At 31.5% G+C, this 16044-nt stretch overlaps 1 protein-coding gene across 2 annotated transcripts; it reads right to left on the bottom strand.

Annotated features, from left to right (window-relative positions):
* Positions 1-3467: 3467 nt before the first annotated feature.
* LOC139527825 (sulfotransferase 1B1-like) lies at positions 3468-14513 on the bottom strand. 2 transcript variants are annotated; one of them, XM_071323500.1, is made up of 6 exons: positions 14455-14513; positions 12440-12612; positions 10414-10731; positions 8852-8955; positions 6116-6302; positions 3468-4741 (listed from the first exon to the last, which is right to left on the bottom strand). In XM_071323500.1, the coding sequence occupies exons 2-6, from the start codon at positions 12609-12611 to the stop codon at positions 4563-4565; spliced, it is 960 nt and encodes a 319-aa protein (XP_071179601.1). In that variant the 5' UTR covers position 12612; positions 14455-14513; the 3' UTR covers positions 3468-4562. The 2 variants fall into 2 exon arrangements, with proteins under 2 accessions (XP_071179601.1, XP_071179602.1); XM_071323501.1 differs by having other exon boundaries at positions 10546-10731.
* Between the last annotated feature and the right edge of the window lie 1531 nt (positions 14514-16044).

Below are 16044 nucleotides of genomic sequence, written 5' to 3'. Positions count from 1 at the left end.
TGCCGTCTCAAAATTTATGTGAACTATTTTTAACATAAAACAAAATCATTGTAAGACTAGTATTATCTTGGTAAACTGTATATGCAAACCATCTTAACAAAGTAAAACTATAATTACTAAAAGTAAAAAAAAAAGCTTCATTTCACTTGAATATATTTAACACAAATTAACAGGATTAATCGTACTGTAGTCTTATTTGAATCAAACAAATGATGTTTATTCTGAATTTTGCGATATGAAAACCGTTTGAAGATATTTCCCTTCTAAAGTAGCAATTACTTAATCACATTTGTACATTGATATGGTCATAACTGTAAATTAACAATTTACAAAACTTTGAATTTTTGATAAACTAAGTATTTTCTACCGCAGGAATAGATTCCGTTAGCTGTTTTTTTTGGCAATTTATTTTGAATTTTTGGTCCTCAATGGTCTTCAACTTCGTACCTTATGTGGCCTTTTTAACATTTTTTTGTTCGAGCGTCACTGATGAGTCTTTTGTAGACTAAACGCGCGTCTGGCGTAAATAAAAAATTTCAAGCCCGGTATCTACGACGAGTTTATTATCACTTCCTGTTTATCTATCATCTGGGTTATTGGATCAACAAACTAAAACTACTGAACATCAGATTCATGATTTAGGACAAAGGAAACAATGCAGCGGGTTTAAACGTACAAACCTTCGCCCTTATCTGAAACAATAGTGTACCATCAAAACATAAAAAATAAACACACTACAAAATATCAATTGAAATGTCTTAACTCAATCAAAAGACATATTAACACAAATGAACATACACTGAAAGAATAAATTTGATCTATGATTTTGTAATTACAAAATCAAGAATAGAAGGGGTTTCTGTTAAACAATTTCCCCCCAAAAAAAATTGAACAAGTGCCGCCAAATAGAATAATGTACACAGGTAGGTGAAAGTAATTTTGTTGTAAGGTATACATGATAAATGAAGAACGGAAATATTTTGTACAGACTAAATAATGTTGGTGTTCATAGTTCATAGAACAGAAGTAAAGATGTATCTTGTCAAAGCTGGTGTATATATAAAAAAAAAAGAAGAGAGACGAGATATCACCCTAACTAAGTAACGATTCGATAACAAAACAGCATTGTGAATTATACCAATAGGACACATTTACAAGAAAGTACGATGTGAGAACACTTGCAGTTACTGAAATTTAGTGAAAAGCCAAAAACAACCAATAATAATAAAAGCATGATTTAGAGATTATGATTAACTAAAACACAACCCTGGGATTACGTACATTAACGCAATTGACAGTAAAAAAAGACATAAAAGAGGGACGAAAGATACCAGAGGGACAATCGAACTCATAAAATAAAAAATTAACTGACAACGCCTGGCTAAAGATGAAAGAAGACAAACAGACAAACAATAGAACACAGGACACAACATAGAAAACTAAAGAATAAGCAACACGAATCCCACCAAAACTAGGTGCGATCTCAGGTGCTTCGGAAGGTTATGCAGATCCTGCTCCACATGTGGAACCCGTCGTGTTGCTTATGTTATATCAAGTCAGGTAAATAGTCTAATTCCGTCACAATCATGAAAAGGAAAGGGACGAAGTTACGACGTAAGGAACATATCCGATATCATTTGTGAAACGGTTATTCAATAACGGTCAACCAATCCGTGATGGCGTCCGTAAAATTTACGAAGGGATGATTTTAACTTCACCATTTGGAACTCTGGGTTTAATAGCTTCCTTGTGAGCAGCAACCTTCTATCAAGAATAGCATGACAGGAAATGCAAGCACGGGGATATCGTATCAATTTGGAGATATATAGATATACAAGAGTGCACACACTAAAATGTCTCGCCTTCTTTACTAATCATTGATATTATGTTGATAGTCCTAAGTATAAAGCTTTATTACAACTGTCACATAAACTTAACATTAACCAAGATAGCTAAACAAAGACCAATGAACCATGAAAATGAGGTCAAGGTCAGATGAACCATGTCAGGCAGACATGTACAGCTAACAAAGCTTCCATACAACAAATATAGTTGACCTACTACTTATAGTTTAAGAAAAATAGACAAAAACACAAAAACTTTTCACACGGTGCAATGAACCGTGTAATTGAGGTCATGGTCAAATAAAACCTGCAGGACTGACATATAGATCATAATATATTCCCATACACCAAATATAGTTGACCTTTGGCATATAATATTAGATAAAAAGACCAAAACTTAAAAACTTAACTTTGACCACTGAACCATGAAAATGAGGTCAAGGTCAGTTTACATCTGCCCGCTAGACATGTACACCTTACAATCATTCCATACAACAAATATAGTAAACCTATTGCATAAAGTATGAGAAAAACAGACCAAAACACAAAAACTTAACTATAACCACTGAACCATGAAAATGAAGTCAAGGTTAGATGACACCTGCCAGTTGGACATGTACACTTTCAAGTCCTTCCATACACCAAATATACTAGCCCTATTGCTTATAGTATCTGAAATATGGACTTGACCACCAAAACTTAACCTTGTTCACTGATCCATGAAATGAGGTCGAGGTCAAGTGAAAACTGTCTGACGGACATGAGGACCTTGCAAGGTACGCACATACGAAATATAGTTATCCTATTACTTACAATAAGAGAGAATTCAACATTACAAAAAATCTAAACTTTTTTTTCAAGTGATCACTGAACCATGAAAATGAGGTCAAGGATATTGGACATGTGACTGACGGAAACTTCGTAACATGAGTCATCATATGAAGCATCCAGGTCTTTCACCTTCTAAAATATAAACCTTTTAAGAAGTTAGCTAACGCCACTATCCCTACGTCGGGCTTTCTGCAACAAAAGTTGCAGGCTCGACAATAATGCCAAAAAAAAAAATAAAAAAATTTAGTAGGATAGTCAGGTGTTAACCTCTATATAGAAAAAAACCCAACGTGGATGTGTATTTATACATACCGTTGCAAAGAATACAAATTTAGTTATGTTTTAATTTTCTGATCACAAAATCGATATTAGTGCCAAATTTAATGTAAACTATTTTCAAAGATCAAATTACAACATTGGTAAGATAACCTTTACTAATCAGTTTGTTTAGAGGTTCGAGGAGTTTATACGAATCATATAGTGATTACTGAGCTTTTAGTACAATACTACCGTTAAATTAAGGATGTAAAATATCGCACTTAAAAGCATGCTTAAAAAGTTTTCTACAGGTACAAGATCTTATAATTATGAACGAATTAGTAACAGTTTTGAGTAATTTATGATAATGAAATCTCCGAAGTAAATGTTAGCAAATAAGATTTTACAGTACAAATATGAACCAGACATACTAGTGAACAACTCAACATGTGTAAAAAAAAATATCATGACAAAAAAAATCACTTTATTCTCACGTAAATCTTAAGATTTGTGACAAAAGAAAAGAAAATCAAATCAAAATATATGTTTTAATCATAAGAAAAAATCATACATAATTAAACAAAAGTGTTCAGTTTATAATTCAAGTTTATAAAACCAGCAACTTTTAATACTAACAAAAGTTTTACAAGGAACCTATGAATTCTATCTTTTTTGTGTTGATGCAAGTTGCTGCGGCAGGAACATTGGTACCGTTAATGTCATTACTGGGTCGATGCCTCTGCTGGTGGACTCTTAGTCCCCGAGGGTACCACCAACCTTCGGTACTGGCATGAAAATACGGATTTTTTGTGTTATTAAAATTTGCTGTTACAAAATGTTAGAAATTGTTATCAATTAAGATAAACTTGAGAATGGAAATGGGGAATGTGTCAAAGAGACAACAACCCGACCATAGAAAAAACAACAGCAAAAGGTCACCAACAGGTCTTCAATGTAGCGAGAAATTCCCGCACCCGGAGGCGTCCTTCAGCATGTATCTCCCTCATGCAAAGCTCTGATTCCTTTCACGGATTTGGCTATACGTTCTAGACCTAGCTCTTCATCTTTTATGTAAGCTTTGGATTTCAAATATTTTGGCCACGGGCATCACTGAAGAGACATGTATTGTCGAAATGAGCATCTGGTGCAGGAAAATCGGTACCGCTAATGTTATTGCATGGTTTAAGATCTACATGAAACCTTTTTTTAACCCTATTTCTAAATCTAGCAACAACATTTAGTCATGTAGATAATAAGGAATGACATAAATAAGTAAATAAACTCATCATAGATACCAGGACTAAATTTTATATGTATACGCCAGACGCGCGTTTCGTTTACAAAAGACTCATCAGTGACGCTCGAATCCAAAAAAGTTAAAAAAGAAAAAAAAGCCAAATAAAGTACGAAGTTGAAGAGCAGTGAGATCCAATATTTCTAGAAGTGTTGCCAAATACAGCTAAGGTAATCTATGTCTGACGTAGAAAAGCCTTAGTATTTCAAAAATTCCAAATTTTGTAAACAGTTAATTTATAAATATAACCATGTCAATGATAATTCATGACTGCACAACAAGTGCTGACTACTCGGGGAAATAAATCTCAACCAGCAAATATTGTCCATAAATCGTTACAACTTTGATCCATATCGAGTATCCTCTACACACATGACACAACCAGTATCGTTACTACCGGGGTTGACAATAGATTTAAGCTGCAATTTGTTATACTGCATCCTTTCTTTGTAAATCTGTTCAAATTCAGCATTTTGTTGTAATGTAAATAAAGATTTCCAGTCATCCTTTGTACCTATAAAAAAGATATATAATTATTTGTTTAAATAAAAATATATACTGCATGTGAGTCCGTTATCAAAGTTTGTGCTTGATTACATGTTTCATTATAAATGTGCAGTATGGTCATTTTAGTGCAGCAGGGCTTAAATAGTAGTAGATTTTTGCTTGACTGTTTTCCCTGTAGTTTCTTACTGTTGCATTCTCCTCTTTATGATACATATGTCTTCATTTCAACTAGTGAACAAATCTTTTGGGGGCGAATGATGGTTTCGCTTATATCAGGGCATTGAAACAGCAATCTGAATATGAGAGTATATAAAATCATGAAATATAAAATGATATTTATGTTGAAGAAGAGAGATATTCTGTCTAAAAATTGCCAGATGTGATTCCTTTATCAATGTATCTACCACAAAACAGATTGCTTGTTGGTATTTTTCATTCCGTAATGAAAAGGATATTCCAGCAGTGTTATAATTTTAGTGTATAAAAACAATTTTGATGTAACATGCGAAAATACCAAACTCCAAAGTAAATTATAAACGAGGGAATTTCAGAATACTGCAAAACTAAAATTAAATTTTCTCAATAACGAAACGAATGCAAAACAACTGTCGTATATTTCATCTTGACTAAAATATTTCTGCAATTCAAACAGATATATCAGCTAAATATGACAATAACTTGTATTGAGCAGCCAAAAAATGGGTAAGCATGCAAAGCATACGACAGAATTGAATAAAACATTCTAACAAACAAACAAATAGGTCTTACACATCAAGTATGGAAGGGAATATACGCCGCAGTTATACATTCTGAATTAGTAAAAAGCCAATTTTTTAATTTGTATAAATGCGTTTTTTTTAATAATGTCACTACCGTAGCGGCGGTGGGCATCAATACATGCTCTTGTCCGGCCTTACGTACGTATGTATGGCCCAAAGTTGGTTTCTGTTCTCTACTTTTGTATGCCCGAACCAAATGTGATGAAACTTATACGCACTGTTATTATTACCACAAAACACAGATCAAGTTTGAATTTTGTTTGTGTCACTTAAAAAATTCTAGAGTAACGACAACGCTTGTGTATGATGTGTGAACAAGAAAAAAGACAAACAGACAACCAATAGCACACACGACACATAATAGAAAACTAAAGACTCAGCAACACCAAAAAACGGAGGATGATTTCAGATGCTCCGAAAGGGTTAGCAGATCCGGCTCCACATGTTGCACTCGTCGTGTTGCTCATGTTATTACAAACCCGATAAACAGTCCAAATCGGTAGATCACATTCGTGGAAAGGGAAGGACATTGTAGTAACGACATGAGGAACATCGAATAAGAATCTCGGGGGAAAAATACTATTACATAGTCATTTACTGACCTTTCCTATATAAAGGATATTTATTGCCCGTAAAAAAGCTTCCTGCAAGCGGATGGTGTCCAATAGCCGCCTCTTTGAAAGTTTGCAAATTCGAAAACTTTGTTTGTTCTGCAATGGTCCTTATCATAGATTCTTTAACATCTAGCTGAAGAAATCGAGCGAGCCTTTTAAATTCATTAAATGGATTCTGCAAAAAGAAAATATGTTGGACATCATAGTCTGCACTGCCCTATTTATGTTATTTTCCTCATTACAGTCCAGTTTTATCCTACCCTAAGCATTGAAAACCTCATTGCAGGACCTATTATATATTGTATTTAATGTTAATAATAAACTCAGCATAGATACCAGGACTAAATTTTGTATATACGCCAGACGCGCGTTTCGTCTATAAAAGACTCATCAGTGACGCTCGAATCCAAAAAAGTTAAGAAGGCCAAATAAAGTACGAAGTTGATTACTTTTCGTCCTGAAAATTCATTAAATACTCTTAAAAAGATGTCTAGCTACTGACAATACAATTATTTTATTTTCCCTACTAAATAGATTCAAAGAAAATCAAGCAAAAGAAAAACCATTTGCCGTAAAAAATAAGAAATTTGATACACAAAAACACTAGGAACACATTAGAAAAATATAACTTTTTTTTTATATTTGAATACATGTATAGAGCTACTCAGCTACGAAATATAATGGTCAGCACACGAGATCGCCGACAGTTATGTCGAAGTTCGTGTTGCTCAGTTTTTATTTTTTTATGTTGTATTTTGCGTACAATTGTTTTGTCTGGTTATTCATATTTTTGTTCGTTTTGAGTCATGGCTTTGTTAGTATATTGTCGACATATGAGAGTTTGAATGCCACTCTGGTATCTTTCGCTTCTCCTCTATAGAGTTAGGCTGAACATATAGAAGAAAGAAATTTGCCAATCAAACCAAGACCATAATTTGAAATTTAATTCAATTCAAAGTTTTATTGCCATATAAACTTTACAGTTTGTGACATATAACAACAACAAAAACAAATAAAGACAATAACTAAGTAACTCAATATATATACACAAATTCAGGTAAATATTAAAGGGTCCCCTGTCCTCAGTTCCATTTAATATTCACTGCAATGCTTTTAAACAGTCCTATGCATATTTCAATCGAGCTTTTGAACTTTTACATGTTTTAAAAAATAGAGAATTATTTTACTGACAGAAAATCTAATTTAAATACAATATATAATATCAAGATATACAATTGGATTGTAATATCAAACATGTTTATGATAATCTTATACCAAAAGTAAAAACGATAATGACGTTTCTTTTCCCCACTAATATACTATTAAAAGTTTTCCATTTATAGCACCAATATTAAAGGTACTAATACTTATTGACCATGATATTAAAAGTATGTTTAAAAATATTTTTGTTTTGCTTTTATGACGTCATTTGGCGAATTTTTTTTTTTTTTTTTTTACAAAATTTGCATAAACCGACAATTTTAAAAAGAGAAGTTTCAAATAATGATTCCAACCTCTCATTTGAAGGTAAAACAATGTATGCCATCATTTATTTCTTAAAAATCATGCAGTTTTTTCGGCCCCACACGAAATCGTTAAAATGTATACATTATCTTTTGATTTGCCATAGACAGTATGTGAAAAGTGAAATTCAAAAACCGGTTACAATCTAAAAACTTATCCGAAAGGTTCAAAATTTACAAAGTGTTGTTTTCATATCTAAAGTAATGATTTGCGATGTAAATAACGCTTTTTTGTGCATTTTTTTTAGATTTTAAAAAACACTTTTGTTACCAATATTTAGAAACACGATAGTTCAACCCATTAGTTACAACATGAACATACCTTGTTTTGCATAGTGAATATTTTTAGACAAATTTGAAATTTCAATTAGTACGTAGAAAACAATGTGTCGATTTTTTATCCAACGCAAAAATAATTTGCACTCTATGATCGTTTACTCGGAATTTAGTTACTTTCCGACAGGTTTTGATATTCATTATCATATGTGCATACATTGCAAATGATAGCTTTTTTAAATGGTGTATCTCATTTTGTTTTATATTTAACATTTTTTGATCAATTTCATTCCAAATTCGTGTATTTTTTCTTTTGTTGACTAGTATATTATCCTTTTTCATTATCTTTTGTTTTTGTTCTACTTGAGTAAACAGGTCGAAGTTTGTATGATTTGTACATGTTTGCAAACACGTCTCGTCGATTTCAATGAATATTGACATGCACCATCCAGTTAGAAAAATGTGAAACGAATCCAACTATACTTTAGTATAAGCCATTCAAGCACAAGGTACTGAGTGTAAAGTTAATTTAGCATGTAAAAAATGATACCTTTTTGTAATGTTCAGGATTTGATTAGTGAAACCCAAATTATGGTTTGACCAAAAATAGGGCTAAAATATGATATAGGCATTTTAATACATGGTCACGATTGATTCAGAGACAGCTTGAAATTTCTTTTCATGGCCTGCATGGGTTGAATATTTGTAGCAAATGTTTACTACAGTTTTTACTGATCGTTCAGCGAATATTTCATGCGATAACAAACGCACCAATCGGAGACAAAAGATAGACCCATGGACAGAAACGTTTAACTGAAGACTGACCCTCTTACAAACCTATATTAAAGGGTGTATGGTATAATTAGAACAATACCATAGTATCATAACCCTTTGTTTATATCTCCGGTTATATTGAATTACATACCTGTATTGCGTCTTCATAGAACATAACATGTGTCGGATTACTAAGATTGTTTTGTCTGACCCTCTCCCATAACTGTGTGTATGTAAACCAGTCGTTGAACAATACTGAATAAGATATTTAAAACAAGAATATACTATGTTGGACATGTTGTTGGCTCACCTGTTAAATTTTCGATTCATTGCTTAACTATTTTACAACAGTTCAATTGAGCGCACTCGCAACAGATGTCACATGTTTAGCACATGAGATTACCCACATTTTTGTTTACTCCTGTTGCAATGTCTTTAGTTTTCTAATATGTCTTGTGTAATTTTATTTGTCTTATTCATTCTTTTTTAGCCATGGCGTTGTCAGTTTTTTTTCTCTCAATGAGTTTGACTGTCCAACTGGTATCTTTCGCCCCTCTTTTGCAACTGACGAATCAATGTAATAATGTTACAAGCGGAAAATATAACTATATCAAAGGATAAAGTTTACGAAGAGTTAAAATGTTTGATGTTTTTTTAAACTGGCCATAATATTTCACATTAAAATACTTGTGATAATACTATTAAGACCAATTTTTTTTTTATTGCACCGTCCTCGAAAATTTATGAAGTTATGACCCCTTAAATAAACATTATTTGTATTTTAAGGTTAGTTTTGGTCAATTTATTCTAAAACTTTAATTGTTTTTGGCATAATTAACCTCGGCCTCTATCCCCGATCCAAAAAGTTGTTATATTGATGAATTTTATATAGAATTTGGAATTATAAAACAATTTGGATCATAGTTGGAGGCCAGATGTTTCTAAACCTTTTATGTCTGAAAGTGCACAAAATCATCATATTTTGACAAAATTTACAAAGTGGGCATACTTTGGATAATATTAAGTACTTTAATTAAAATAACCGATTTAATTAGCAAAGGCTTTTGAAAAAGACCCATTTATGAACCGAATTGTGACCTTTTTGGTGTTTTATGATAAATTTGATATTTTAGGCCATTTTGTGCTATACGTGAACCTTGTACTTTGTTTGGTTTAGTAGGTTATGCACACAAAATGTGTTGTAAACACAATATGTAACTCTTCCTAATCTAACCTTAAGTCTTTGTGTGTGAGACAAAATGTTTTCTATTGATCAAAATTGATCATTCTGTAGTTTAACCATCATGTTATGTTAAATTTGTTTTACAATCATCTTTTCAGTTGTTTTCCTCTTGCCTTCGGCGATTTAGTTAGCTAGTTTTACATTTAGGTACACGTAAAGTATTCATTTTCAAAGCTTTTAATTGATAAAAAGTCATAAAGGATGTACTTAAAAATTAAAAAAATAATCAAATAAAAGTATTCTTTGCAGTATGACAAAACACGTGATAGTTGTCTACATTTGTATACATGTATTAACTTTTAAAAATCTTACACATGCATTACGTACATTTTTATATGCTAATTATGTTGTTTTCATCAAAACTCTAGACTGATTGTAATCTGCTATCTTAAACTCCAAAATGGAGGAAAATTTCCTACGTTAATATTATAACTGTTGAATGTTTGAATGAAAATGAATATTTTTCTAACCTTTGCCATTTAGAAAGAGATTTAAATAACCTGCCCAGGTACCGTTCCATTTACTTTCTTTTATTTTAGTAAAGAAATGATAACTTGAAACTGCTACTGCTCTAGGATCTCTTATAACATTAATAATTTTACATTTCTTTTGTCTTATTGAAGCAGGGAGTTCTTCATAATACAAATGGCTGCCTAGAACTCTTGGTGGTGGTATCTGTTCCATTTTTCTAACACCAAGTTCTAAACTATATTTGCCTGGTAGTTCTTTCGAAATTCTTGAAGTGTTATTAATGAGCATTGTCATCACATCCCATATCCAATGAAATCCTGAAACCATGATGTAAAACTTGAACAATTTCATTTAATATCTGAAAAGGGCGGGCGGATTGGTATACAAATTCATTTCTTAGGGATACCAATGTGCTAATTATATTTAAAAGGTGGTATTTGTTTTGTGTATAGATATGAAAATAGATATCAAAGGTACCAAGATTATAATTAAATACGCCAGACATGCGTTTCGTCTACATAAGACTCATCAGTGACGATCAGATCATAATAGTTGTAGAGCCAAAAACGTTCAAAGTTAAAGAGCATGCAGGACCCAAATTTCCAAAAAGTTGGGCCAAATACGGCTAATATAAGGAAATCTATGCCTGGGATAAGAAAATCCTTAAAAATAGGTTAACGATTATGAAGATTCATAATCGTTAATCAATTTTTAGGGATATTCTTTTTCATTCAAGCATCTAAGGGATTAAAATGTACCTGATAATCTTAGTGTGTCTTTGATAAGGTTGTCATTCCTCCATGATTTATCAATTGAATTGAATATTTCTTACGTCCCATCAATGCAGAAGATTTGATCAAATCGAGAATGTTTAAAAAAAAACAATCAATCAAGAATGTGTAAGCCATGAAACTTTTGTTTTTTTTTAACAATTATCTTTCGTTTTTGTTTATCTTGTTTTGTAAATTGCACAATATTTTGCCATCCCGTACTGCTTACGTATCTGTATGATTTTCAATACATACTCAGTGTTTGGTATACTATACTGCCCCCATTTGACGGTATTGTAGCCAATAAGTTAAGTTGATATATAATATCTTACAGTATCTACGTAACGAACCTATAAAAAAAATAAAAAAAATAACCTACGAATAATCAAATATAGGCCAATGTCGAAATTATACTGTGTTTATTGAATGTTGTTTACATTTTAGCTATTAGATCTTAGAAACGAACTTAATATTGAAAGTATAATTATGACAAACGAACCATGAAATGAGGTCAACTTCAACTTTGACGTTTTTGACGAACAGGTTTACTGTTAATCATTGAATACACTAAGAAACATGTAAAAAAATATAGTTTATGGGTTACCCATCCATGACTGATAATAAGTAAAATCATAAACATACAAAAAGCAAATTAACCATGCATTTATTGCAACCTTCATCTCAAAATCATAGTGAGGCTATATGTTCGTCTTTCAAACAATTGGTTTGTTATTTAGATATTGTCGTTGACTACTGTCTGTTTAATATGTGCATTTATCATTGTAGTAAACACTAAGCTGCTACTAGTCTCTCATACTTTGTCATGTCGGTATCGTTTATAAATTACTACAAGGTAGGAATATAACTTATTCTTGAAGGTAGTTCAATGACCTGTAGATGTAAAACTATTTTATCTTCATAAATAGTTATCTCAGTAACAAAAATATACTAAGCAACAGGTGTATATATCGTTTTTAAACGTTTGAAACCGAGAAAATAAGCATAGGGTATGTGTACAAATGGAAACTACTCATCGTAACATCTATGTACCAGATATGGATTATAACTGAATGCAGATGGTCTTGCACATCTACAATATAAAGCTCGATACAAAAAGAGACCGTCTTGCTAGATAACCGTCTTAATATTTGCATTATGCGACTTTTTGAAACATATTTAACTGAACACTTCACTTCAAATTTATAATACAAAACAGTTAGATCATAGTTAAATTACCTGCCGTTAAACGAAATACCTGATTTGGGATATGCACAAATAATGACGTCACTGGCATCGGCATCAAATGACTGCAAACGTTTCAAGTGTGAAGGTATATCTGGCATATCTGGTGGAAAATAACGTCCTTCATATTCTTTGACAGTTACGGATCCAGCTAAATCACCGTCCGCAACAAAAGTTTTAAACATTCTACGAATATAAATATAACCTCTGAATGATAACAATGAAGTATATTAAGTCAAATTATATTGCAAGAATCATGACAACGATATAATTTATAAAATGAGAAGATTATGTATGATTGCAAAAAACACAATTTTACTGACATGATTGCAAAAACCACAATTTTCCCTAGAGACTAAAAAAATTTGGCAGTTAATAAATCACCATATGGTTGTCAACAATGGAAGATACCATACAATAGTTTGCATAACGCGTATGAAGCGCTGCGAAATGACATATGTTAAACAATTCAAACGAGAAAAAAACAAACGGCCTGATCAACCTTTTAAAACCTATTTATCGTATAAAATGTTAATGTTTTTCTAGTTCGGGATATTTTCAACTGGGGCAGATATCACAATTCTAGATACTCTTTGCATATAATTTGCACCACATGAACTAGGCCCTTTTGATTAAATTACTTTTTTTAATAGTAAATTGAAAATATTAATTATATCAAAGCTACGGATGATCTAGTTTTTTCCCGTCTTGGGTATAAAATTATCATGTCTTTTAACCCCTCATTTGGCAGATATTTACAAACATATCTGATGTAATTTTAAGGGAATATGATGAAAATAATACTATCAACGATACATTGAAATGAAAATCAGGAAAGCAGGAAGGATATAAGACGTTAAACTTGAAACATCAACATGCAAGGTGTTTCCCTGCATGCAAACAAATCATGAACAAACTCTTTCTGTATAAATATTTCTATTTTGAATTTTGCATTGTTTACGATTTTTCGTTATTTTATACAGTAATTATAGTACAGTCATGTTTTTAATTTTTTAAACTGAAGAAATTTTTCAATGTGGACAATGTTCATTTGAACAGAAGCCAATAAAAAACACATGTACATTTCAACATTGGAATTGACATTTTTCCATTAAAATTTAAAGGGGCATTTATAATCCTATTATTTTGGCTGTAGTTATAATAAATCACTATGGCCGTTTAGCAAATTAGCAAAGTAACCCACATTTTGCCATAAGCGTTGCGAAAGAACCAATTTATCGATCATTGAAGAAAGTTAAGTTTACCTTTTGAAGTCGTATTTGACTAGAGAGCAAATCATTCATCTATTGTCAGAGACGTGTTTTTTTTTATCTAGGTAAAACAAGTTTCCTATTTCCAGATTGAACAACAATCTGATTTAGTCACTGTATATGTGCCTGTCATCATGATATAGTTACAATGTGATCACGTAAATACCGAAACAGTTCTTATTACGACAGTGCGTTTAAATGTTTCTGTACACAAAATGTGTATAATTCTATTAAAAAATATAAATAAATATTATTTTTTACTTTTAAAGACATGCATATTTTTTTTAACACATTGGAAACAACTCTGTTTTGAATTTTGCCATAAGATAAAAAATGAAAACAACTCGTTTAAAATTTCATATCAGTCATTATCATTTACCTACCCTTGTTATGTTCCATTTTTAGGACATTTTTTTTTTGCTTGGAAAATTTAATTCAATAAAATTCGATATCAATAACTTATAAAATTATTTTCTTGTACTTTTCTTCATTTCTTCAATACAAACGTTATTCAAACAGAAAGAAACAATGCCAACAGAAACACCTCAAGCTTTATAAAAGTTCAAGGTTAACACAACGTGACATTATCTCTGTGGAATGACACTCGTAAATATCAAGTCAAACAAAATTAACTAGAAATGCAAAAAGTTTGTTATGAATGATTTACCAAGTAAATCAATAACACTATTGACATATAATTCATATAACGATAATTTGTAATAATGTGTGAAACAAGTTATAATATGAATAACTTTACCTGTTAGATAAATTACTTCACTATTATACCATGTATACAGATCATACAGTTAGAATGTGTAGCATACATATTACATAACCTTATTCTATTTATAACCTCACAATGACATTATATAACACCAATCGTATCAAACTAATCTATTTATAGGTTTAACAGTTTACACATATGGAACACATGTTTCGACAAAGTACTATTTAGCAATATATAAATACATATGTATTGAACGTATGTGGTTTCGCTTATGTTTTATTGTATACAGAACAAATAATATATTGTCTATCATATGTAGGTTAGAATAAAATAAAAAGAAGAAAACCAATGATGGAAACGTCATAAAATGTCATAATTACCCTTTAAAAATAATATAACATATGTAGAGAACGTAATTCTGTATGAAAATTAATTTTGAATGTCCTTGAACACATGCATGCATTTGGAAATTAGTATGGCGTTCATTATAACTGAACTAGTATATATTTGTTTAGGGGCCAGTTGAAGGACGCCTCCGGGTGCGGGAATTTCTCGCTACATTGAAGACCTGTTGGTGACCTTCTGCTGTTGTTTTTTTCTATGGTCGGGTTGTTGTCTCTTTGGCACATTCCCATTTCCATACTCAATTTTATGTTCGTTTTTGTTTTCATTAATGCACTGTGTAGTGTACTGAAGGGTTAACTTAGGATTATCTGATCTTCTATATTTTGTAATGTCGTCTGTATATTTTGTCTATGTTTTTTATTGATTTTTTTTTCATTTGACATGACTTAAAGATGCATTTTATACTTTATACTAGTTTTACCATAAGTACCATGAGTACGTTAATTACTTGGTTTTTTTTGTATTTGCTTTGAAAGATATGGAAACTCCCTTTATTTGCATTTATTTTCGATTTAAAATGCAGTATATCAGTAAATACACAATTGGCTGGTGCCTGGTACGTCGACAAGAATCACTCATGGTCAAAAATAAAACCAAGATCAAACGTTATAATTAATGGTCAAATATTAAACCAAAGTCAAACCTGATAATTAGTGGTTAAAAATAAAACCAGGGTCAAACCTGATAGTTATGTATTACAACATAACAGCTAATTTTAACAGAAAAAAAATAACAAACCATTTTCCGATCTAAGAAAAATGTTAATATTTTTTTCTACGCGTCAGATACTAAAATAAAATTCACTGATTAATAATGCTTGTTTGATTTTGTGTGTTACAACTGTACATTTTCAAGTTTTTGCTCTGAACATTGGAGTTATTCCTGCTGTCTATCCTTGAGCACTGAGGTTGCTGATCGTAGAGTTCAACATTAACAGACGAACAATTAAAGCAGTTAAAGATTGTATAAGAAGAATGAACAGGTGCTTGGTCAGCAATATTTTGATTTCTAGAGCATATCTGCGCCCATAGAGCTGTACGTTACACTTTAATGGCCAGAAATGGGAATGATGTCTGTATTTGTATGTCATTTTTGCACAGCTTCTGCACCAAATATTTTCTCTCACAGTGATTTGTTTGTCTCTTGTCTTTGTTCAAGTCACCTTTTTCTTTTATATTTTTCATTATATCAAAAAGTTTTCTTTCATAATTTTCT

Source organism: Mytilus edulis, chromosome 6 (genome assembly GCF_963676685.1).
Source record: "Mytilus edulis chromosome 6, xbMytEdul2.2, whole genome shotgun sequence".
NCBI classification, from domain to species: Eukaryota; Metazoa; Mollusca; class Bivalvia; order Mytilida; family Mytilidae; genus Mytilus; species Mytilus edulis.
The sequence above is the reverse complement of the archived record's forward strand: the minus strand, read 5'-3'. Positions and strand labels throughout refer to the sequence as shown.

What these genes read in the sequence shown, in the direction of transcription:
- LOC139527825 (XM_071323500.1), bottom strand. Translation starts at nt 12,611, where the DNA reads ATGTTTAAAACTTTTGTTGCGGACGGTGATTTAGCTGGATCCGTAACT. An exon ending in TTGTGCATATCCCAAATCAG is followed by an intron (nt 10,732 to 12,439) that starts GTATTTCGTTTA and finishes TCATGGTTTCAG; the next exon opens with GATTTCATTGGATATGGGAT. An exon ending in TCTCTTTCTAAATGGCAAAG is followed by an intron (nt 8,956 to 10,413) that starts GTTAGAAAAATA and finishes TATCTTATTCAG; the next exon opens with TATTGTTCAACGACTGGTTT.